General features: G+C 65.2%; 8 protein-coding genes across 8 annotated transcripts; 5 read left to right on the forward strand and 3 right to left on the reverse strand.

The window, feature by feature from the left end:
* Positions 1-109: 109 nt before the first annotated feature.
* On the reverse strand, positions 110-967 carry MRT4 (mRNA turnover and ribosome assembly protein; the record flags this gene model as incomplete). Its single annotated transcript, XM_069354768.1, has 3 exons — positions 110-223; positions 275-616; positions 680-967. 3 exons carry the CDS (start codon positions 965-967, stop codon positions 110-112), a joined length of 744 nt encoding a protein of 247 aa, XP_069206839.1.
* A 418-nt stretch (positions 968-1,385) lies between these two features.
* Positions 1,386-2,825, forward strand: Q8F55_006308 (uncharacterized protein; the record flags this gene model as incomplete). The annotated part of the gene is made up of 6 exons (XM_069354769.1): positions 1,386-1,557; positions 1,608-1,693; positions 1,734-1,859; positions 1,901-1,974; positions 2,067-2,723; positions 2,771-2,825. 6 exons carry the CDS (start codon positions 1,386-1,388, stop codon positions 2,823-2,825), a joined length of 1,170 nt encoding a protein of 389 aa, XP_069206840.1.
* Positions 2,826-5,438: 2,613 nt separating this feature from the next.
* On the forward strand, positions 5,439-8,964 carry Q8F55_006309 (uncharacterized protein; the record flags this gene model as incomplete). Its single annotated transcript, XM_069354770.1, has 5 exons — positions 5,439-5,806; positions 5,852-5,921; positions 5,974-6,087; positions 6,127-6,233; positions 6,282-8,964. 5 exons carry the CDS (start codon positions 5,439-5,441, stop codon positions 8,962-8,964), a joined length of 3,342 nt encoding a protein of 1,113 aa, XP_069206841.1.
* Positions 8,965-9,307: 343 nt separating this feature from the next.
* Q8F55_006310 (uncharacterized protein) lies at positions 9,308-11,829 on the reverse strand (the record flags this gene model as incomplete). Its single annotated transcript, XM_069354771.1, has 3 exons — positions 9,308-9,775; positions 9,825-9,963; positions 9,998-11,829. 3 exons carry the CDS (start codon positions 11,827-11,829, stop codon positions 9,308-9,310), a joined length of 2,439 nt encoding a protein of 812 aa, XP_069206842.1.
* Positions 11,830-12,976: 1,147 nt separating this feature from the next.
* Q8F55_006311 (uncharacterized protein) lies at positions 12,977-13,828 on the forward strand (the record flags this gene model as incomplete). Its single annotated transcript, XM_069354772.1, has 3 exons — positions 12,977-13,042; positions 13,214-13,386; positions 13,546-13,828. 3 exons carry the CDS (start codon positions 12,977-12,979, stop codon positions 13,826-13,828), a joined length of 522 nt encoding a protein of 173 aa, XP_069206843.1.
* A 263-nt stretch (positions 13,829-14,091) lies between these two features.
* Positions 14,092-16,590, reverse strand: NTH1_2 (alpha,alpha-trehalase nth1; the record flags this gene model as incomplete). Its single annotated transcript, XM_069354773.1, has 2 exons — positions 14,092-16,509; positions 16,555-16,590. 2 exons carry the CDS (start codon positions 16,588-16,590, stop codon positions 14,092-14,094), a joined length of 2,454 nt encoding a protein of 817 aa, XP_069206844.1.
* Positions 16,591-17,882: 1,292 nt separating this feature from the next.
* Q8F55_006313 (uncharacterized protein) lies at positions 17,883-19,809 on the forward strand (the record flags this gene model as incomplete). Its single annotated transcript, XM_069354774.1, has 9 exons — positions 17,883-17,905; positions 17,978-18,033; positions 18,381-18,775; positions 18,811-18,971; positions 19,016-19,245; positions 19,281-19,328; positions 19,375-19,590; positions 19,650-19,660; positions 19,726-19,809. 9 exons carry the CDS (start codon positions 17,883-17,885, stop codon positions 19,807-19,809), a joined length of 1,224 nt encoding a protein of 407 aa, XP_069206845.1.
* A 958-nt stretch (positions 19,810-20,767) lies between these two features.
* TUB1 (alpha-tubulin) lies at positions 20,768-22,426 on the forward strand (the record flags this gene model as incomplete). Its single annotated transcript, XM_069354775.1, has 6 exons — positions 20,768-20,785; positions 20,839-20,857; positions 20,935-20,990; positions 21,055-21,159; positions 21,241-21,662; positions 21,700-22,426. The coding sequence occupies 6 exons, from the start codon at positions 20,768-20,770 to the stop codon at positions 22,424-22,426; spliced, it is 1,347 nt and encodes a 448-aa protein (XP_069206846.1).
* Positions 22,427-22,734: the final 308 nt, after the last annotated feature.

A 22,734-nucleotide genomic window follows, 5' to 3' on the forward strand; every position in this document is an offset into this window, starting at 1 on the left:
ATCTGTCTATACCACACGCCCGACCGACCCCACACTGCCACTCCTCATACTGTTTGTTGTTTTGTACCGAATGCAAAGGTTGTACAATGGTCCTAGTCTAGGTCCCAATCTAGTCCTCGTCCATGTCGCCGGCCTCGTCCTCGTCGTCACCTGCCTCGAGCTCGGCGCCCGCGACGTATCCCTCTCCCTTTGTCCAGTGCGAGCCGAGGACGATCTTAAACTCCTAGGGCATGGGTCAGTGTCTCGTCCATCCTGCGCTGCCGTAGCCACTTACGGCCATCTGAACGGCGAGCAGCTTGAGAATCCTGCACTTCTCACTCGACAGCTTCTCGCCCTTGCGGCACAGGACGTGGGCGTTCTTGAGGCTGGGCACGCCGCGGACGAGCGACGTGTCGAGGCCGAGCGCGCGAAGCTGGGGGTCCATCGAGTGGGGGAACGGGTCGCCGTTGTTCTCCTCTGTCCAGGGGGTGAGGAGCGGGCCCTCGGGCAGCGCGACGTCGAACGCCGCCTTGGCGCCCTGGCGCGCATACTCCTTCTTGGACCACGTCTCGAACCACTCGAGCGTGTCGGCCACGGGGTGCGACGTGCAGAAGATGCCGATCTGGCCCTTGAGTTGCTACGTCGGCGCGTTAGCGCCCGCCCTCGCTCTCTCTCTGCCTCGTCAGCAGCAGCTACTCACCCTTCCAATGGCCCCAATGCCCTCCTCGTACTCGGTCTCGGCGCTCACGCCCAGCGCCTTGGCCATGACGCGCGTCTTGCCAAAGAAGAAGCGGCCGGTCCCGCGCCACTGGGCGCGCACGTCCTTGAGGCCCTCGTTGCGCATGTCGCCGACGCTGAAGAGCCAGACGTGCTCAAACTTGTCGACGTTTTCGCGGATCTCGTTGACGAGCGCGAGCTTGCTCGCCTTGGACGTCCGCCCCGGCGTCTTGGACAGTGTTGTCACCCTCTGGCGCTTGGACTTGGGCATTGTGAGTGGTTGGGTGGGTGGGTGGGTTGGGCGAGTTGTGGCTCCTGTTGTCGCTGTGTCGTCGAGCAGCCGGTGGACCATCTTGATTCTGATATTTTTGAGAATCGCTTGGGTTACGTAACCGCGAAGCCACGTGGGCGGTGGCAAAAGTGCCACACTCGTGTTCGTTATTCACGCCCCCTTGTAGTGCACCAGCGGTTGCCCTGTGCGTCTGTCACCCCGCGCCCCCGTCCGCCCCCACCCAGCGCTAACCGCGCCGCCGTCCCCCCCCCAAGTCTCGACTCTTCGCGGCCCGCTCTGCACTCGTCAACCCAATCCATCCACCCATCCATCCATCCCGTCTTCCTCTCTTCACCTCTTCTCCTCCTCGTCACCCTTCCTCGGCACACCACCTCACTCCCCGCCCTACACAAGCACAATGCCCGCAAACCCAGCTGCCGCCCGCCTCAACGAGGCCGACCTCGAGGCCTTCACCACCACCGCCCCGCCCCCGCCCTACTCGGAGAGCGCGACCGACTTCCCCACCACCCCCCAGCACGTCAACCGCCCCCGCCTCCCAGAGGCAAAGCGCAACCCCAACCTCCGTAACTGTGAGTTGCGCGCCGCTCGCCGCCAATACCAGTCCCACTGACGCTGCCAGTGCCCGAGGACGCCACCCTTGTCAAGTTCCAGACTATTGTTCGCGAGGGACAGGAGATCGTCGTCGGCCGCATCAAGGTGCCCACTGTGAGTCACTCTGGTGACGAGTGTAGGGCTAACCCACCAGCCTGGCCCCAACCAGCACGCCTTCATCCTTCGCCGCTATGACACCCAGGCGATTTCCCTCACCACCATGTTCAAGGTCTCGTTCCCCGGCGCTACAGAGGACGAGGAGAAGAAGGAAATGGAATGGGTAGGGTACAGGCTGACTGGACGCGCCAACTAATCTCCTAGGTCCGCTCCTCGTATGACACGCGCAACACGAACGGTGGGCGCGACTGTGATGCCGTTCGCCTCGCTGGCCAGTGGTAAGTTTCGCGTCGAGCCTTGGTGGGACATGGCCGCGCACGGTCCAAGCGCGTCGTGGCGCCCGTACCTCTGCACATTGCTGATCGAGTAGGGTCTCGCGCCACCTCGCCATCCACCTCGCCCCGGCCTATGGTATCTCCAACCTCGTGACCGCCCTCTCGCGCGCCGTCCCCGACCCCTCGGTCTCGTACCGCAAGTCGCAGCGCTCGCAGGCTGCCGCCGACGAGCTCGCCAAGCAGAAGGCTACGACTATGGGCCAGACTCCGCCCGCTGCCACTCCTGCCCGTGCCGCGCCGTCTCTTGCCGCTCCCACCGATGCCGCCTCCAGAACTCCTAAGCGTGCGCGCAAGACCACTTCTGAGGCCGCTGCCACCCCCGAGGCCTCTGGCTCGCGCGTGTTCACCGTCGAGGCCACCACCACTGTCACTGCTCCCGCCGGCACTGCCGTCGACATGAACGCCGAGATCGAGTCCGCCAAGCAGCTCGTCCGCGACCTGAAGCAGCAGCTCCGTGAGCGTGCCGCCGCTGGCGAGGACCTCGAGGACCAGGGCTTTGCCCAGCCCGAGAGCAGCAGAGGAGCCAAGCGCTCTGCCGGCGAGACCGACGAGGGTGTGTCGATTGCGAGCGGAGCCAAGGGCGACCGCGCCATCCGCACCAACAAGCGTGTTGAACAGGGTGGTGCTGTCCAGACTGCCAAGCGCGTCGCCCTTGGCTCTATTCTGCTGGGCGTTGGTGCCTCGGCTGGCTAGTGAGTGTCGCGAGTGCCGCGTGCCGTGGGTTTGCTGACGACGTTAGCTTCCTCCCCCACATCCTTCCCCAGATCGGCCAGTTTGCCTCGCAGTTCTTCTAGAGAGCTAGCGATTGTAGGTCAGTAGGTCGTAGCCCGTAGTTGTCGTGGTCGCGCGGCAAACTGGCCCCCACCGCCTCTTTCCAAGGACTCCTCCCTCTTCCGTTTCTCCATATACCCAGCCTTATATAGAGCTGTAGGCCGTAGTGCCACTGTAATTTCCATAGCACGCCGTAGTGCCATAGCGGCGTTTCGTGGTTCCTTTCCCCCTCGTTTGTGTTTACCATGGCCCTCAAGACTTGGAGCGTCAGGTGAGTGTCTCGTGAGTGTGTGCCGTAGGACGTAGCATCTGGTAGCTGTGTATACCATCGTAGGGCGTGGATGATATTGTGCACAGTGTGGGCGGGGTGGGCCGGGGTGCAAGATGAGTCGCTGGTAGGAGATTGACGAGTGGAGTGGCAAAGGCGGGAGAAGGTCGCTGCCGTTGTCGTCGAAGCCTATCTCGTCTGCCGAGCGGAGCCTCGTCGTGTCCCTCGTGCAATCAATCGGCGCCTGATGTAAGTTGCATGCCCACCTGATGTCAGGTGCTTATGCGTGGCCTGCTGCTTGCCTTGGCCTGTAGCAGCAGGCTGATGTCAGTGAGGCAGTAGTCGCGCATTCATGACGCGCGCCAGTGATGTCAGTGGGCAAGTGGAAAGTGGAGCTGCGGACTGCGGTGCGACTGGCACGGGGCTTATCGTAGCTGGCTCCACGGCGTCATGGTACCATGACGGCGCCGCGCCGCGCCGCGCCGCACCGCGCTGATCCGTCGGCGGGCAGATAAGTGCGCCGCGCGATCGCGTCGTTTTGGGGTCGTGTTTCGGCGAGGAACCAGGGGGCGAGAGCAAGAGGCAGGCAAGGTCAAGGTCCGAGGGTCGCTCCCCCGTCGCTCTCGCCGACGAGACGTCATGCCGGCCCTGGGGTGTGTGAAACGGCGCTGCGGGGGCTGGGTGGCGGCGCGGCTTGGGGCTGGGGGGAGCGGTGCGCGCCGCTCCCTCCGCCGCCCCCTCGTCCGCCGTGGTGCTCGGAGCGGAGGGCCGAGGGGGAGGGGAGGGGGGGTTACGCACACGCAGCCCCGAGAAAGTAGCCAAACAAGCTTTTACGCTCCCTAAGGCAGCAGACGACGTGTTCGGCCAGCCAGGGAAGGAGCGCTCGCTGCCCGCTGCAGGACCGCGTCAGGCCAGGGAGGTGTAGGCAACGGTGGTAAAACTGGCCGTGCCAAGTCGTGGTAAGTGCTGTGAGTCGACATTCCTTCCCTGGAGCGAGGGGGGGAGGCGAGGGGTGGTAAAGGTAAACATAAGGCAGGGGGTTGGGCCGACCCCATTCGTCGAGACGAGGCGAGATCGACACGGTGACGATGGACCCAAGTGTACCCCGTTTTGAGCTCTGGCTGGCCGGTTACAGCTTAGCAGCCCCAGGGCCGTGCATGCCGGCGCGCGGCGTGGCTTATGAGGCGCCGGCCGCTGGCCAACGGCGCGGCGCGGCGCGGCTTCGAGCAAGCGAGACGTCGAGTGTCGAGCAGGCTGCAGGCTGCTTGCAAGCATCGTGCCAGCTGCTTTGCAACGTGTTGCTCTACTCACTTGCTACACGTTTGCGTCGACTCGTTTCGCCTCGCATCGCCTGTTTGGTCCGTGTCAGTCGGACTCTTCCCCCCTTGGCCACACTGCCTCCCCCTCGCCGCCGCCGTTCCTCGACGACCCAGTAGATCCCCGTCTTGACGACAAGGTGGGCCCAGCGACTAAGCTACCAGCTACCACCCCAGGCTACCACCCCCCTGGTTTCACCTGTTTGGTTCAGCTTTGTCACTCGCTCCCTCGTTGCATTGTGCGTCGTGTAAACAGCGACACCAAGCAGTATCAGCAAGAGCAAGAGCACACACCCCTGCATACCACCACTCGACCCCGCCTCCCCCCCTCGTCCCCCTCCCCCCCCCGCCCCGCCCCGCCCCGCCCGCGCTCGCCCAATCCCCCGTCGCCCGCCCGCCTGGCCCACTTGGGAACAACGTAACCCCCCCACCCACCCAACGGCGTATCGCCCATCCCATCGCATCACACCCACCCAAGCAGCCTGCCTGCCTCGATCGCACCTTCCCCCCCGTCCCCTAGGCTGCACTCCCACCCACCTCCCGTGCCATCGCTGCCGCCGCCGCCACCGCCGCACCTTGCCGCCCGCCCAAACCCACACAACCCACACTTTCCTCTGCATCACTCATTCACTCGCACACAACCCAACACTCACGACACGTCGACTCGTAAAGCACACGGCCTTGACACTGCACACACCACACTACACCTCCCCGGCCCGCAGCTCGACACCAGCCCACACGTCCGCCCACCACCCCCTCCCCACGCCCCCCCGACGCTGGCCGCCGGCGCGATCGCGTGCACCAGTCCCACCTACATGACTGTCCACGCGCATCCTCCGGCCATGTCGCTCGGAACGCACCCACCTTCCCCGCCGTCCCCGACCACGGTCACCCGGCACCATGCAGACCCGCTGCACCTCGTGCACGGGCACAGCAGGCTCGCCCCAGGCTCACCACCGCCGCCCCCAGCTCGCGACCACCACCACCACCACACGTTCGGCTCGTTCTCACTCGGGCGCCGCACATCGCACACACCGGCGCCCGCAACGCCCATGGCCCAGTCGCTCTCGCACGCTGGCCAGGTAGAGAGCGCATCATCGTCCCATTTCGCGACTTCCCCAAAATCCGGCTTGCTCGGCACCTCGGTCGATAGAAGCGCTAGCCTGCCCCCAGTGCGAAGGCAACAGAGTCATGGGGACCGCGTGAGCTCTACCGCCCCGTCATCTGCCTCGGGTTCCAAGAGCTCGAGCTTCATCGGCACACCCAGACTGCTCTCGCGCAGAGGCTCGCAGCGCGACAAGGCGGCTGCACCCGTCGTTGTGCCCGCCTCGGCGGTCCGATCAAACTCGGTCAAGGCCAAGACGCTCGACGACGGCGCAGCGACCAACGGCGGCCGATCGCCAGTGTCAGAAACAGAAGTGTAGGTCGCAACGGCGCTCTCGATCGACGACAGCTCACATTGCAGGATCGAGACCCCGCAGCTCCGGATGGACCGCGACCCAGAGACGGGGCGCAAGATGATCAACCAGTACTTGGTGCGTTGAGTCGACTAAAATCTGCAGTGTGCGCCCGGCTGACATGGCACAGGTGCTGCAGGAGATTGGATCTGGAACGCACGGTCGCGTGCGCCTTGGTCGTGATGTCTTTGAGGCGGGCGACGCCGACATTGATCCGGCCTCACCATCCGGGCCCGGTCTCTATGTAGGTTGTGTGGATGGGGACGCTGCTGATCACACACAGGCGATCAAAATCGTCGACCGCAACCCCAGACAGAAGCGGCTTAATGCCCTGGGCCGTAACCGTGGAGCAGGGCGCACTGATGGTGGCAAGCTGGTTGCCGAGAACGAGTGAGTCCAGGAGGCGTACGCCAGGAACTTTGCTGACTGGAATCACAGGATCCGCAAAGAACTCGCAATCTTCAAAAAGGTGCACCACCCCAACGTTGTGCGCATGAAGGAGATCATCGACGACCCCGAGTCGAGCAAAATCTTCATGGTTCTCGAGTACTGCGACGGAGGCGAGATTGAGTGGAAGCTGCCATCTGGTGGCCCCGCCTTGACGGTGGGACAAACACGCAACATCTTTCGGGATACGTTGCTCGGATTGGAGTACTTGCACCACCAGGGGATTATTCACCGTGACATCAAGCCCAGCAATCTGCTCTATTCCGGCGGCAAAGTCAAGATCTCCGACTTTGGATGCTCCCACTTCTCCGAGGCACTGCTTGCAGCGGCAGCAGGTGGCGAGGAGTCGTATGTCAATGACGTCGAGTTGGCAAAGACTGCAGGCAGTCCAGCCTTCTTTGCGCCAGAGATGTGCTACTCTGAGGTCCAGGACAAGGTGGAGCCGCTCGAGACGGTCCCGACGTTCACTATCCGTCCGCCCTCCACATTAGTCGACGAGCACGGCGAGCGAAGGGTCTCCACAGAGTCGGTCCCGTACTCGCCCGGACGCGCCATTCCCAAGCCGCTCGTCACTGCCGATCCTCGCGGCTCCGTGTCCAGGTCGCAGTCGGCGGCGACGATCCCCACCAAGCCAAGGCATCCCATCACCAATGCCATCGACGTCTGGGCCCTTGGCGTCACCCTCTACTGCCTGCTCTTCGGCAAGACGCCTTTCGACGCGCCAAACGAGTACCTCCTCATGCAGGCCATCCCGACCGCACAGTACGACATTCCTTCCACAATGGGAAGCGACCACATACGTACGAGCGGCCCGGCTGAACCGCAGGAGGCGAAGGAGGCGCTCGACTTGCTGTCTCGGCTGCTGGAGAAGGATGCCACCAAGCGCATCACTCTCGATCAGGCCAGGCACCACCCGTTCACCCTGCGCGGCCTATCCGACGCCCCGGCCTGGCTCGCCAGCACCGATCTCCGCAACCAGTCGTTTGTGACCGTCACCAACGACGAGGTTGCCGCCGCCGTCACCCGCGGAAGCAGCTTCCGCGAGCGCTTCAAGCGCAGCATGAAGTCTCTTTCCAGTCGATTCGGCTTCCTCGGCGGACGCCACAGGAGCGGGAGCGTAGCCGATGGCAGCGACAAGGGCGATCATTCTGGAACAGAAACTGCCGGTCGCCGCGTGGCCTCTGGCAACGACGCGATCGGGTCTTCAGGCTCCGACGGCGTCTCTGCCCCGGCACCCAGCGCCCTCGCCCGAAAACTCTCGCTCCTGTCCCGCGACCGAAACCGTGCCGAATCGCCGCGCCCGTCCCACGCACTTCCCGCCCACGCCGACACAAGCCCCCCGCACGGACCATACGACGGCGCGCGCCATCTTGCCCCTGCGGCTGCTACCGCGTCTGCCGAAGCCACCCCCCGGCAGATGCCCTCCATCTCATCCCTCGACAAGTTCAAGCTTGAAGCTTCGTCATCACCCACCGGTGTGACCAGAGGCCCGTCGCTGGACATTGTCGAGCCACGTCCGCGCTCAGGGTCGAATGCGTCGTCGTCCGCCGGCTCGCTGCTCGGTGCCTTCCAGCGCAACATTTTCGGCCGCGACGGCCTCAACAGATCATCGCGGAGCGTCAGAAGCAACAATGGTCGTCCGAAAGCCGGCTCGGCAGAGGACGACGACGGGGCGCTTGGCACCTCGCTCGGCTCCCAGCCGTCCGCCTTTGGCCTCGGCTCCGAGATCCTCCGCGGCCACAGCTACGACGACTTCCCTCGCCGCCAGAGCCTCGAGACGTTTGAGAGCGGCTCGCCGTCGTCGAGAAACCTTGCACCCAGCCCCGACCGCTTCGGCAGCGGCTACGAGCCCAGGTTCCGCGGCGCCGAGGCGTCGAACGGCTACAGCCTGCGGAGAGGCTCGACTCTGAGCGAGGACATTCGGCCCGTCATGGAAGACGAAGAGGTCGACTTTGACGGCGACGTGCCCGACTCTGACGACGAGCAGTGCTCCGAGGACGAGTACGACCTGCCTCTTGCCAGCAACAACCTTGGTAGGAGGATAGGCGGTAGCCAACCGAGCAGCTTCCAGGCGATCCCTTCGTCAGCGGCCGACCGTAACCTGTCTCACTCCGCCTCGGACCTGGCCAACTGGGCACGGTCACCTTCTGATTCGATCCTGCAGAGGGTGTCGCCTCCAAACTCGCGCGACATGCCCGCGATCTTTGCCCCAGCGTACGGGCATACTCCTACTACCGAATCGCCCGCGGTGCGGGCGCCTCAGCCGCAGTCACTGCTTCGATCCGGCGGCGGCGTCGACGTCTCGAGGCTCCCTGCCACGGGCAGCCCGCACGGGAGCCCTCACCGAGTCCCGCCTTCGGCGTACCGGGCCAAGTCGCCCTTGGGTGTTGCCCCGGCCCGCTCACACTCATCGCCGCCGCCTACAGCGGCGCCCAACACTGTCTACCTCGACAACTCGGCGGATTCTTCGCCTTCCCCCACCCCCGCGCACTCGCAGGTCCCGCTTGGCCAGCCTGCGCCCGCGCCTGCCTCGCTCGCTCCGGCTCCCACCTCGGACCGCTTCGCCGACGCCGACGATGACGACGACGACGGGCTCGTGCTCGGCCCGCGCCGCGGGCGCAAGGGCAGTGTACTGAGCCGCAAGTCGAGCGTCATGAGCCGGAGTCCGCACTAGGAGCCCTGTTCCACCCCACCTGGATCACCATCTGTCACACCACAATCATCGCATCACGCCCACACGGCACTGTACTTCTCGCACGGTTAGACATAGACGCATTGTGAACACGCAAAAATATCACCACGCAATGGTATCCTGCTACCTCATCTTAGCACACCCATAGGCCCGGCCTGGTTCCGGGCGATGTACGAGTACATGTTGCGAGCGCCGAGCCACACGTAAAGCGGGTGGCGAGGGCGAGGAGGAGCACGAGCCAGTACTGAACATGACACCATTCATGTGTGTGGCGGACGCTGGAACCCAAAACTAACAAGCCGAGAGTATGATTAACCACGCCCGCCTACGCCTCCACCTCCGCCTCCTTGCGCACGACCCACGCCGCGAGGGATATCCTCGTGCCCTCTGTCGGCGTCTCTGGCGGCGTATCGGGCGGGGTGTAGGGCCAGCGGACGGGGTTGATGTCGGACAGGGTGCGGCCCGCGCGGTCGCCGTCGCACCCGGGGACGCGGGGCGCCTTGACGAACGCCGTGCCCTTGTACTCTAGCGCCGAGCGGATCCAGGTAATCGCCGCGTCGGCGAGCGCGCCGGGCGCCGTGTCGGCCGCGAAGATGTTTGTGCTGGCTGGCGCAAAGCTGTCTGTGAAGACGGGGCGCGTGGCGCCTGCCGCGACGCCGTGCGTCGCTGGCAGGTGGAGCTGGAGCGCGAAGAGGGGGTTGGGCTGCACGTAGTCGCTTAGGAGGAGGGAGGAGAACGAGTTGGCGACGGACGGGGGCGCGGTGGGCGGGGGTTCGAATGACATTTCGACAATCTGGGGGGAGGGGGGTCAGGAGGAGGGAGGCAGAAGCGACGCCGCTTACCTCCAGCACGCCGCCCGGCTTCAGCACCCGCATCGCCTCGTCGAGCAGCTCGGCCCACCGCGTCTCGGGCACACCGAGGCCCAGGAAGCGCATGTGCACCATGTCGAACGAACCCGCCTCGTACGGGAGGGGGTCGAGGCTGGCGGTCAGCGGGGGGACAGACCCAAGCTCACAAATTGTACTGCTCAAACTTGATGCGGCTCGCCACGCTGGCCCACATGCCGGCGCTGCTCGTGCGCGCGCGCACCTCGGCGGCCACGAGCGCGTCGAGGTCGATCTGGACGGGCACGATGTCGGCGCCGACAATGTGCGTTTCGGGCCACTGGAGCGCCGCGCTGATGGGCCACAGCCCGGTCCCGGTGCCGAGGTCGAGCACGCGGCCCGGTTCGTGCTCGACGGCGTCGACGAAGCTGTGGCGCCCATTCGCGACCTCGTACATCGTCTCGTGGAGCCGCGCCTCGAGGTCGAGCACGGCGCGCTCATAGCCGACCTTGTAGATGGCGCGGACTTCGCGCCCGTCGGCGCGCCACACGCGGCGCACGCCCCCGGCGCCGCGGGGAGTCGGCGGCTCGTACCACCCGCTCCCGGCCGGGCTCTGCACGCTCGGCGCGCCCTCGCCTGAGAGGACGGCGGGCGAGTCGCACACGGCCGCGCTCTCCCACGACGCGAACGCCTCGGTCGTCGGCGTCGCGCAGTCGAGGCTCATGTCGCTCGGGCGGTAGTGGTGCACGCTTTGGCTGGTGCGCGCCGAGCCTGATCCCTCACGGCGCCGCGTGAAGAGGTTGGAGAAGTCTGTGGCGCTCGACGTCACTGAGGCTTCTGACTCTGTCGCGGTCGGCGCCGAGGCCAGGCCGAACGGCGCGGCGAAGCCCGCCGAGGAGAACGCGCCGGAGGAAGACCAGGTGTGGCCCGTGCTTCCCGCCGTGTGCGGCCGCTTGCCGCGCACGCTGCTCTTGGCGCTGCCAAAGGGCGGCGGCGAGACGGGGGTCGGCGGCGCCGGTGGGGGCGGGGCCTGGCTGAGGGCGACTGGGGCGAGCCGCGGCGAGTGGGGCGGCGAGCGAGGGGTCGGCGGCAGCGGGGAGGGCGCGCGCGCCGGCGTCCCTGCCGCCGAGGGGAGGGGGAGCGGCGCGATCCCCGGGCTCGAGGGGCACGGGGAGGGCGGCAGCCCGGCGCCGCCGGCAGCGCCGCCCGCCCCGCCGCCCCCGAGCGCAGCGTACGAGTGGCTCGGGCTCGGCGTATGCGTGTGGTAGTACTGGCTCACGGCGCTGCTCGCGTCTGCGACGCTGCGACGCACGCTCTTCCAGCTGCTGAGCGTCGTGCTCGAGGCTGGCGGGTCAGGCATGCTTCCTTTGCGCGCGGGCGTACCGTTGCCGTTTGGGGCCTGAGCGGCGGGCGGGGGGGCCGGAGGCCGGGGGACGCGCAGCGACGCCATGCGCGACGCGCGCCGGCTCAGGCTGCCGAACAGGTTGTCCCGGTGCTCTGGGCGGTGGTCGAGCGCGCCGTCCGAGACGTGCTTGCTCGCGCCTTGGGCGGGGCGGGGCGCGAGCGTGCTGCTCACTGCCGCGCGGCGCCGGCCCCCGTCCGACTCGGTCCGCGTCGCGAGGTGCTCGCGCTCCCACGCGGCCCACGCCGCGCCCGGATTCGCCGCCGAGCCCTTGGCCTTGCCGCCCGCGTACACTTTCGGCGGGGAGCCCGGCGTGGCGGGCTGCGGGGGCTGCGGCCGGGGCGTTGGTGGCAGCACGGCCGGGACGGGCGGAGCAGAGGGCAGCTTGATGCTCAGGTCGTCGTCCCACCCCTGCGGGATGCCGGGCTGGGGTGCCTTGGGCGGTACCGGGGCAGAGTGGACCGAGTGCGCCAGCAGCGCGGCGTACACTGACGGCTGGTGGCCCGAGTGGACGCTGCTCGCGCGGCTGGCCGGCGCTGATGCCGACGCCGAGGGCGAGTCGTGCCCGTGGCCGTGGTGGCCGAAGAGGCCGAACTTGATGGGGGTCTTTGGCCGGCCCATGGGGTGGGGTGCGAGTGTAGCGCTGCGAGGAGGGGTGGGTGCTGAAGAGAAGTCTGATAAAGTCGCCCGGGTGAGGTCGTCGTCGCGTCGCCGACGGCCGCGCACGGTGCGGGTGGCGGCGTGGCGTGTTGCAGGTGGGGGGGCCGTGGGTCTGTTTCGGCGCCGAGGGGGGGGGGGGGGGCAGGTGATGGCGATGCTGGCGACTGGGGCGAGGAGAGTGGGTCGTTGTCGCTGTTGTTGCCTTGCCTCGAGTCAGTCGACGCAGCGCAGCGTCGAGCCAAAGCGCAAAGGAAGCCAAGCCGGTGAGTCGTTGCCACCGACGACAGCACCGACCGCCTGCGCCATGTCGCGCGCGTGCGTCCCGATCAGATCTGGCTGCGTCTGCGTCGAGCGACGCTCTCCTCGCCTGTCCCGTTGCGTCGTGAGTGCTTTGGAGTAAAATTTCTTAGTTTGCGTCAAAGTGTCCCGAGAGCCGCCGTCACGGTGTCACCGAGGTAACCCAAGGGAGGGTGTTATCCCGCGGATCTCGTCGCCGCCGCGTCGTCGCTTATCCGTCGCCGTCGCCGTCGTGTGCACGCACGCCGCCATCTCGCCTGGTGCGCTGCGAGGTGAGTGACGGGCCGGCACCCCCGGCCGGGGACATTGGGCATTGTCTGTTGTCGCGAGTCGCCAGGCACTGATACCCCTCGTTCCGTCATGCCGTTGTCCCCCCGCATCGTCGTGCGTCATTGTCCCTCCTCTGCTCTGCATGCAGTCGCCTTCTCTCTACTCACTCGCTCAGCCCACTCATTAGTCTCACTGCTTGACAATCCAGTGCCAGGGCGTGTCTGCGCGTGCGCCGCTGGATCAATTCTCGCAGCGCTGCCCGCCAGCCCACTGACAGACTGACCGACTGACGCCGAACAGTGGGCTTGCCCGAGTACCATACGCGCCCAAGACAACAAACACGCTAGGCGCAGTGAATGGCAGCGCTTTGGGGTTAAAAGCAGCGCGCAGCATGACGCGCCGCAACAATGAGTCGTGAGCCGCTTGCCCGGCGCGCGCCGCCGCCGGCGCCGCCGCCGCCGCAGCAGCGCGACAATAAATCCCAACGCGCCAAGAGCCAAGCGCGCCGTCGTCCACGCCTCATTCTTACCATCGCACCACCATGCTCAAGCTCGCCACAGCACTCGCGCTGCTCGCGTCGGCGGCGGCGCTGACCGTCAACTCGCCGGTGAGTCGGCGTCGGGGGGAGGTGCATACGGGGCAAGGGCAGGGCGGGGCAGGCCAGCGAACAAACAAAGCGGGTCAGGCGACCCAGCTGCCTCCTCGCCTGCCTTGTCCCCCCTTGCCCCGGCCCACCCCGCCAGCACGCTCGCTCCGCTCGCTCGCTGACCCACGCTAGGCCGCCCTCGTCCAGTGCCAGCCCGTCCAGCTCAGCTGGAGCGCCGGCACGCCGCCCTACTACCCCGCCGTCATCCCCGCCGGCCAGCCGTCGGCCGCCGCGCTCGTCACCTTCCCGCAGCAGGACACGACGGTTGCGACGTGGGTCGTCAACCTGGAGGCGGGGACGAATGTGTGAGTTGAGCGAGCCGCCGAAGGCGGTGAGCGGGCGTGGGGTGGGAGGAGACTGGGGAGGGGCTGCTCTGCACCCACCGCCCTCCCGACCCCCCGCCCCCCCCCTCCCCACACACGACGCGGGCTCGCGCTGACGCGCTCGCCCGCTCGCCCTCGCAGCACGATCAAGCTCACAGACGGTACCGGCGCCACCGTCTTCTCCGCCGCCAGCGCCGTCCAGAAGGGCAGCAGCACCGACTGCCTCACGGCCGTCCCGAGCCCAGGCGCGAGCAACACCGGCGTGGCGCCCGCCCCCGGCTCGGCCAAGCCTTCTGGTGCATCCGTGTCCGCGTCGGGGTCTGCCTCGCCCTCGCCCTCGGCGTCGGGCAAGTCGGCCGGCCAGCAGCTCGCTGCGCCTGCGCTCGGCGCCCTCGCTGTCGCTGCGCTTGTCGCGGCCCTCTAGCCACTTGGACTGTGATATGACACTGCTCTGCTAGCCCATGCATCGCGCCTCGTATTCACGCTGCCTTGTATTCACGCTGCCTTGTATTCACGCTGCCTTGTTGTTGTCGACGCCCTCGCCCCCTCGCTTGCTCGCTGCGCTCGCAAGCTCACGCCCACACACAATGCGATCCATCCTACAATCTACACACGTTCCGGCCACAGCCGTAATGTAAAACGTTCTATGTTGACGCGGCTACCGCCGCCAATGCTACCGTACACCCCCTAGTTCGTCCCACTCGGACCCGCCTCGCTGCTCACACCCGCACCCTTCTCCTCAATCTTGATGTTGCGCAGCTTGTCGAGCGTCTGCGCAAACGTGAGGCCACCAGCAGCAGACGGCCGCCGCTCGCGCTTCTTGGCCGCCTCCTCGACCGCCGCGCGGTCCTCGCGCCGGCGGATCGCAGGCAGGTCGGGCGTAGGCAGGCCAAAGTACTCCCAAGGCGTCGTGCACGTCGCGACAGCGCGGCGCATGCCAGTCGTCAGGCACTGCAGACCAATCTGGTACGCCGCGTTCATCCAGCCAAAGCCCTCGCGGGGAACAAAGCGGAAGTCGATGCCCTGGTTGCCGTACTCGGCGTCGACCATGTGCGAAAGGCCGACAACGTCAAACTTCTCGGGCACAATACCGTTGAAGTCGACAAACGACACCGTCATCATGTACACCCAGCGGTAGGCGAGCCTTGCTGCGTCGTCGAGGAAGCCGTAGCGCTCCAGACCCACCCATGCCATGATCTGGTGCGGCGGCCAGCCGTACGGGTAGTCCCACTGTCGGTTCGGGCGGTCGAGCGAGATCTGGCCACGCGACTCCTCGGTACCCGACACGAGACCACCAGCGACCTCAAACTTGGGCATGGCGTTGCGCACAGTCTTGAGCGCCTGCGTCTCGGATGCGCACCCAGCCCACAGGGGCCAGAGCGTCGTGACCGACTCGTACAGCGCCTGCTTCTTCTTCTTCGTGTCGTAGTCAAAGTACATGCTGCGGCCGTCGTTCCACAGGTACTCGTCCATGCGCTGCTTGCGGACGCGGGCGCGCTCGTACCACTCGGCCGAGTTCATCGGGCGCGAAGTCGACAGCTCGCGCTCGGGCGACGCAAACGTGGCCTCGGTGATGGGCCACGGCGAGAGCTCAAACTCCTCCTCGAGCTCAAACTTGTCGTCAAAGAGGCAGTCGATGGCCGAGGCAATGTCAATCTCGTACTTGTACAGCAGCGAGTTGAGGTCGACCGTGACGAGATCCGCGCACTTCTTCTCAAAGCGGTACGTCGTGTCATGGCCCGACTCGCGCAGACCGCGGTCGTGCTGGAAGTACTCGTCGAGACCAGGCTCCTTGATCTTGCCCTCGTTGTAGCCCTCGATAAAGTCGTTGACCGAAATGCCGTACTTGTCGGCGTAGGGCTGGAGGATGTGGGTGAAGTGGGTCGCCTCGGTCTCGGGAGGGATACCGACACCCTTGGGGCGGTAGCGCGACAGGCCGGTGCCAATGTGCAGCGAGGGCTCCTGCATCCAGTAGCGGTGGTACTCCTTGATAGCCGCGGCGATGGCGCGCTTGAGCCACTCCTTGTTCTCGGCCAGCTGGCTGCGGTCCATCTGGTTGAAGATCTGGAGCGCCAGGTCGGTAAGGAACGGAGGCTGCGAGCGACACAGGTAGTACGTGCGGTTGCCGTTGAGCACCTTGTTGTAGTGCTTGATCTGGAAGATGAAGTGCTCGACAATGGCCATGGCGAGGTCGAGGCGGCCGTCGACGAGGAGCGACAAAGCCATAAAGTACGAGTCCCAGTTGTACATCTCGTTGAAGCGCGCGCCGGGGACCACGAAGGGGATGGCCTCGAGCTTGCCGTCGACCTTCTTCATCGCAAGGGCGAGGATGCCGGGCGACTCGTTGAGCGACTTGACGTAGTACGGGTCGTCGCAGTCCTTTGGCATCTGGATGACCTCGAGCTTGAGATCGGGCTTCTCCTTGGCAATGCCCTTGTAGTGCTCAAACATCTCGTCCTCGCCAAATGGCACATAGATGCGCGCAATGTTGCGGCGGCTGCGGTTCTTGGGATCCGCCGCCGCCACCTCGATACCCTGGGCGTCGATCCGACGCGTCAGGGCGTTCCAGAACGAGTTCTTGATCATGCGCGACAGGCGATCGACCGGGTTCTCGGCCAGACGCGCCTCGTCGAGCACGATGAAGCGGCGGCCGTAGTCGCGCGCCAGCGCAAGCTCCTGGAGCAGGTTGGAGAGCATGTAGTTGCCGCGGACGTCCCACGTGCGGTATGCGTTGGAGCTAGCCGTGCCCAGCGAGATGAGCTTGGGACCAGAGTCGTGGATCGAGATCTGGCAGTTGTTGTCCGTGTCCTCCTGGGCGAGAACGAGGCGGATCGTCTCCTCGACGTCGACGAGGAAGCGGCGCGGCGCGGATGGCACCTCGTCGTGCGAAAGGCGGCGGTTGCGCTGGATCGTCTCGCCGTTCATCGTCATCGGACGCGACTTGGTCGTGCCAGTCGTGCCGGCGTTGGAGAGGGTACGCGCGCGAGGGTAGACCTTCTTGCCGCCGTAGTAGTCCTCGGCCATGGCGTTGACGGGTGGGAGCGTCTCGTTGGCATCTCCATCGGGATCAACGTAGATTACGTTCTTGGGGCGGGGCTGGGGGAGCTGCGGCGCGTTAGATGCAGCTCTGGGGAGGCAATCCGGACTCACCGTCGGGCGCACATGCGGCTCGGTCGGGTTGGACATTGTGCAGGTGGTGGATACGATGCCGACAGCGAAGCTTGCATTGGGTCAGCACGCTGCGATACACGTTGCGACACAACAGCGCGGGATGAATGACGAGGCACAACACCAGAAATACCTCCCGCTTAGGTTAGTCGGGGGGAAGCGAGGTTCCCCCGCAATTGCCCCGATAACACCTCGGCGCGGCACCGAAGCCACCGAGCACGGCGAGCGCCGCGGCTATGGTGGAGGTGGAACTGCACGGCCAGTGGTATGTAGTGCGAAGGTCGTCGGCAAAGATGAGGGCTGGGCTCATCCAAACCGTTACCACTCCTACGCCATCGCGTCGGCTGCCCACCACGCACTCCTCCCACACCCTCCTCGCCTGCCTGGCGAACTCGCTTGTTGGCCCTCGCTACGACGCAATCCGCGCTCGCGACACCGAATCCAGTACTCACTGCTTCTAGTAGCTCGCTAAGGATTTGACACGGGTGTCACCTGACTCTGGCGAGATGTCAGCTGTGATGAAATGAATGGCGGGCTCGGCGTTGCGCCACAACAACTCACAGGTGGTGCAGGCTGCTGCCAGCGGTGTGAGGGAAGGCTGGGGGGTACGATGTGGTGCGATGCGGTCGCAGAGGGCGGCGGTGCACAAGATGGTGTGCAGCGGGGAGTGAAGTGGCGAGCGGGGAGGGGGCTCGTCGGGGAGGGGGGAAGATGAGATTTTGCGCCAACAGTGGCGACCGAGTCCGGTCGTCGATAAGAAGGGCTGTGGGGTGGGTAAAGAGGGCGAAAGGGGGGCAAGATGGGCAGATGGATGTGACAGAGAGTACAAGTATTGTTGGAGGGCACTGATGAGGAGAAAAAGGAGCGGCGGTAGTGGACGGGTGCAGGACTTCGCTTGATTCTTTGCTCGTCTCGATGCTTGGCGGGGGGAGGGAGGGGGAGGGAGGAGTGACGAGGTATGAGATGGGTGCGGGTGAGAGGTGGCCGGAGACACACCGGGCAGGCTGCAGGGTCGCCTCGGTGCTGCACCGAACTGCGGCCGATATGGAGACCCCGCACTGTCAGCTGAAGCTGAATGTCGGCGGTCAGCGTTCCGTTCGGGGGCCGACAACTGCGACTGCGCCGGTCCACTGGCTGGCGGCAAATGGACAGTGACACCAGCGACGGCGGGCGGTCCAACATTGCCTTCCTTGCCTTCCTTCTCTTTGACGACAATCAACAAGACAACGACAAACGCATCAGCCCAGGCGGCGAGCATACCACTCCTTACAACATACCACTACACTCTGGCGCTCAGCACCACCACCACAATGCCCCTCCACAACCCAGTATGGTGCGTATCGCCTCCTCTCCGAGGCCACCCACGTTGTTGGCCCTCAACCGCCCGCCCGCTCACACCCAACAGGGAGGTAGTCGAGCCATACGCCGTGGCGACGCACCTGTACACCCCGGCTGACCCGAGTGAGTAATCCTGAGCGCAGACTTGTCTGGCGACATTGCCGGCGGCGCCCTTCCCGGCGGCTCGGAGGGGGTCCGAACCTGCCGAGCCGCCCACACCCGCCCACATGTCTTGGCGGGGGAAGGCGGAGCCTGGTCTGGTGGAGGGCTGGGCGGTGGAGATACATGCATCTTGCTCGCGCAGCAGGGTCGGTGGGTGGGCGAGATGCCATGCGAGCAATGCTCGAGGGTGGGCTGGGCAGGTTGGTCCGAATCAACTCCTGGCCGGTCTGCTCTGCCGCAACTCGACTTCGCCACGGACCAGCCGTGTCAATGACGCCATACATGCACATGCCTGCTGACAGCACAAGCCTACGGCCGGTACCTCCTCCCGCACCACCCTCCGACGCAGGCGCTGCTCGACAATCCCAAGGTGCACCACCAGTTCCGGCGCGTGTTTCTCAAGCCCAACTCGGCCTTCCAGACGTGGACCGAGGCGTATGAAACCACCGAGATCGTCTACTCTGAAGATGTCGAGATCAAGGAGAAGGAGATCGCCTCGGGCGTCAAGCGCGGTGGACGGTGGATTTTCTATTCGGTCTGGGAGATGGACGAGCCGGAAGGCGGGTGGGAGGAAGGCGGCAAGGGCAAGGACCACGACTTGGTCCTCGTCCACGGACTGAGCGACTACGGCCTGCGGTACGCGCCGCACGTTCTCCACTTCCTCAAGGCTGGCTTTAGGGTCATCATCCCCGACCTTCCCTCTGTGAGTCTTGTGGTTGTGACGGAGCTGACGGCAAGTACGGCCGCTCGACCGGCATCAACTCGTACCTTCCCTCGATCCACCTCCTCCCGGCGGCCGTCCACACCGTCCTCAAGGACGTTGTCGGCTGGGACTTGCAGAACGGGCGTACCCAGAAGCAGGTGTTCATCAGCGGCGCGTCGATGGGCGGCTGGACGTGGTGCGTGATGGCCAGGGGAAGGGAACGACCACTGACGCCCACAGCCTCGACTACGTTCTCAGGTACCCTCCCTCGTCTGATCCAGTCAAGATCGCGAACTCGGGCGACGCAAACGGCGGGCCAGAGCCACCCCGCGTGCAGGTCGCCGCGGCGTTCGTGCTGTGCCCCATGGTCGAGGCGTCAAAGGAGTCGGTTCCGCCCAAGATTGTTCAGATCATCGGCCAGTGTCTCCGCGCCACTGCAGGCGCGCTGCCAGTGGTCAACGGTGTGCGGGGTGGGTTAGGGTATGTGGAAGGAGCTGACCCAAAGGCAACGTCAGTGATGACCCGCGCGTCGAGGCCGATTTCTTTGCCGACCGTGAGTAGAGCGACGCGTCGTGGCTTGCAACAACTGACACACGCAGCTCTGTGCTACCACGGCCGCCTGCGCATCGGCACTGGCCTCTCGCTGCTCGACGGCATGATCGAGGTGGACAAGAGGGCCGAAGAGATTGACGTGCCGATCCGCCTTGTGCACGGCAATGTTGACCGCGCGACGTCGTACCACGGCACCGAGAAGCTGTTTACGCGCCTTCCCAACAAGGACAAGCAGATCAAGATTTACGACGGATACGAGCACGGTGAGTGGGCTAGCTGGCGCGGGCGAGACTGGACCAAAGCACTGCTGACACACGCCCAGTGATGATCAAGGTGAGGTTTGGGCCAGGGGCACGAGGCTGGCCTGTGCGACGCGTTACTGAACTCTTGTGCTCCAGGTTGGGATTGACGCTGCCGACGACGAGAAGCGCCAACGGGTGCTTGCCGACTGGCGCGGGTGGCTCATTGAGCGGTGCAAGTAGGCGTCGAGGAGTGGGTTCGAGTGGATCGATACATATAGAGTTTGTGCAAGCAGGATGTAAACAGAGGATGACCTCTGGATCGAGGTGCCACGGCCGGCGAATGGCAGTGTAACCCCGGGACTTGGTGTGGTTTCAGGGGCAGGGCGGTCAAGGCGCGTGGATCCGTGCAGCAGACGACGCGCCGCGCGGCTGGGCGGGCGGGCGGACAAGCCAAGGGGCGCACTAGGCGGTCCCGGGGCTGTCACGCCCTGGGCAGGCCCAAGTCCAAGTCGACCCAGCCCAGCCCAGCCGGCCAGCCCAGCCCAGAAATGCCCCCGCTTGTCCACCCACCCACCGCACCCGCGCCTGCCTGGCCTGGCTGGGTGTCCCCGCGCCTGACGCCGCCGCGCGCCGCCGATTGTAACACAACACGCAGCTCGACGTTACACCCCTCGCTCCTCTCCCTTTCTTCCTCCTCGTCGTCGTCGTCCAACCTCCATTCGACTCCTCGTTCGACTTCTTATCGCTCCTCGCCAGATCGATCAGTTTTCGACAAAGCAACGACAGGTTTGTCAACGCATCAAAGTTTTAAAAGGTGCGTCTTGGGTCATGGCCAGAGTCGCGCGCCCGCGTTGTTTGCCCCTCTTGTACGACCCGCTCACGCTGTGCCCTTCCCCCCTCTCTGCTGCCGTCCCCACCCCATCACTCACGCGCCGCCGTCCTCTACGTCCTATTCATTTCGCACCCACCAACGCTCCGCCCGCCCGCCTGCGCCAACCGTCCCGCGCTGCAACCACCTACGCCCACGCCCACACCTGCCCGCCCGCCCACGCCCGCCTACTTTCCTATCCGGTCGACCTACTTCTCGAATCCTCACTCACACCCCACTCCTCCCTCTGCATTCACCCTCAACTTCCACGTTCTATAATCCTGCTTGCGCCAGCAGACTTATCTAACTCTCCTTTTCTCAACAGTCACTATGCGTGAGGTCATCTCGGTGAGTGCGGGCGTCGTTGGACAACTGCTCGGCGTTTGCTGACACTGGCCCAGCTCCACGTCGGCCAGGCCGGTGCGTACTACCACCTCGTGTAGCCCCGTCACGCAGGGCTACACTCCGCGCTACTGCAAAACTAACTTCCTGGCCAGGTGTCCAGATCGGTAATGCGTGCTGGGAGCTCTACACCATTGAGCACGGCCTGAGCGTACGTTGACGTGGAACGACGGCGGCGGCGCGCGCTTGGACACACTTGCTCACACAGCGCACAGCCCGACGGCCGCCTTTTGGAAACCTCGCCCTCGCACAACGACGACGGCTTCTCGACCTTCTTCTCGGAGACGGGCTCGGGCAAGCATGTCCCCCGTTCGCTCTACGTGAGTAGTGGTGGGGAAAAATGGCGGCAAGCGACGCCAACCCACCCGGACCCGGCGGCCTACACGTGCTGACCCAGCTAGGTCGACCTTGAGCCCAACGTCGTTGACGAGGTCCGCACCGGCACCTACCGCTCGCTCTTCCACCCCGAGACCATGATCACGGGCAAGGAGGACGCTGCCAACAACTACGCCCGTGGTCACTACACCATTGGCAAGGAGCTTGTCGACTCTGTCCTCGAGCAGGTCCGTCGTCTTGCCGACAACTGCTCGGGCCTCCAGGGCTTCTTCGTCTTCCACTCGTTTGGTGGTGGTACCGGCTCGGGTTTCGGCGCCCTCCTCCTTGAGCGTCTCTCGACCGACTACGGCAAGAAGTCCAAGCTCGAGTTCTCGGTCTACCCCGCCCCCAAGATGTCGACCTCGGTTGTCGAGCCCTACAACTCGGTCCTCACCACGCACACGACTCTCGAGCACTCTGACTGTTCGTTCATGGTCGACAACGAGGCGTGAGTGGGGTTTGGGAGTGTGTAGCTGACAGCGTAGCATCTACGACATCTGCCGTCGCAACCTCGGCATTGCCTCGCCCTCGTTCACCAACCTTAACCGCCTCATCGCCCAGGTCGTCTCGTCGATCACCGCGTCGCTCCGTTTCGACGGCTCGCTCAACGTCGACTTGAACGAGTTCCAGACCAACCTGGTGCCCTTCCCCCGTATCCACTTCCCCCTGGCCACGTACGCGCCCGTCATCTCGGCCGAGAAGGCGTTCCACGAGTCCAACTCTGTTGCCGAGATGACCATCTCGTGCTTCGAGTCGAACAACCAGATGGTCAAGTGCGACCCCCGCCAGGGCAAGTACATGGCCTGCTGCCTCCTCTACCGTGGAGATGTTGTCCCCAAGGACGTCAACGCTGCCGTTGCCAACGTGCGCACCAAGCGCACCATCCAGTTCGTCGACTGGTGCCCTACCGGCTTCAAGCTCGGTATCTGCAACGAGCCCCCTGCGCTCGTTCCCGGTGGCGACCTTGCCAAGGTTTCGCGCTCGCTCTGCATGCTGTCCAACACGACTGCCATTGCCACTGCCTGGGCTCGCCTTGACAACAAGTTCGACCTGCTCTACTCCAAGCGCGCCTTCGTGCACTGGTACGTTGGTGAGGGTATGGAGGAGGGTGAGTTCTCCGAGGCTCGTGAGGACCTTGCCGCTCTTGAGAAGGACTACGAGGAGGTTGGCATCGACTCTGTCGACGCCGAGGAGGAGGAGGGCGAGTACTAGACGTCTAGTCGTAACGTAATGTCGTGTCCTTGATTCATCGTTTGTTAGTAGTAGCGAGTGCACCGAGCGCAGCGAGGTGTGCGGCGCGAGGCGCGGGGTGTGGTGGGACTGGCGCGTCGGTGCTGTGGCGACTTGCCACCCCAACTCTAACGCCCGACTGGCACGCTCACGCGTTGGTTTTTCCTTTTTGTTGTTGCGCGGTGCCTGAGGCGTGAGGGACACGCCGCAGGTGGGGGGAGGGAATAAGGAGCGGGCGTCACGTGGGTGCGCGGGTGCGACGAGTGTGGCACCCGGCTCAACTGGAGATC

The sequence above is a fragment of the Vanrija albida genome, assembly GCF_041260175.1.
Source record: "Vanrija albida strain AlHP1 chromosome Unknown contig_5, whole genome shotgun sequence".
In the NCBI taxonomy this organism is placed as follows: Eukaryota; Fungi; Basidiomycota; class Tremellomycetes; order Trichosporonales; family Trichosporonaceae; genus Vanrija; species Vanrija albida.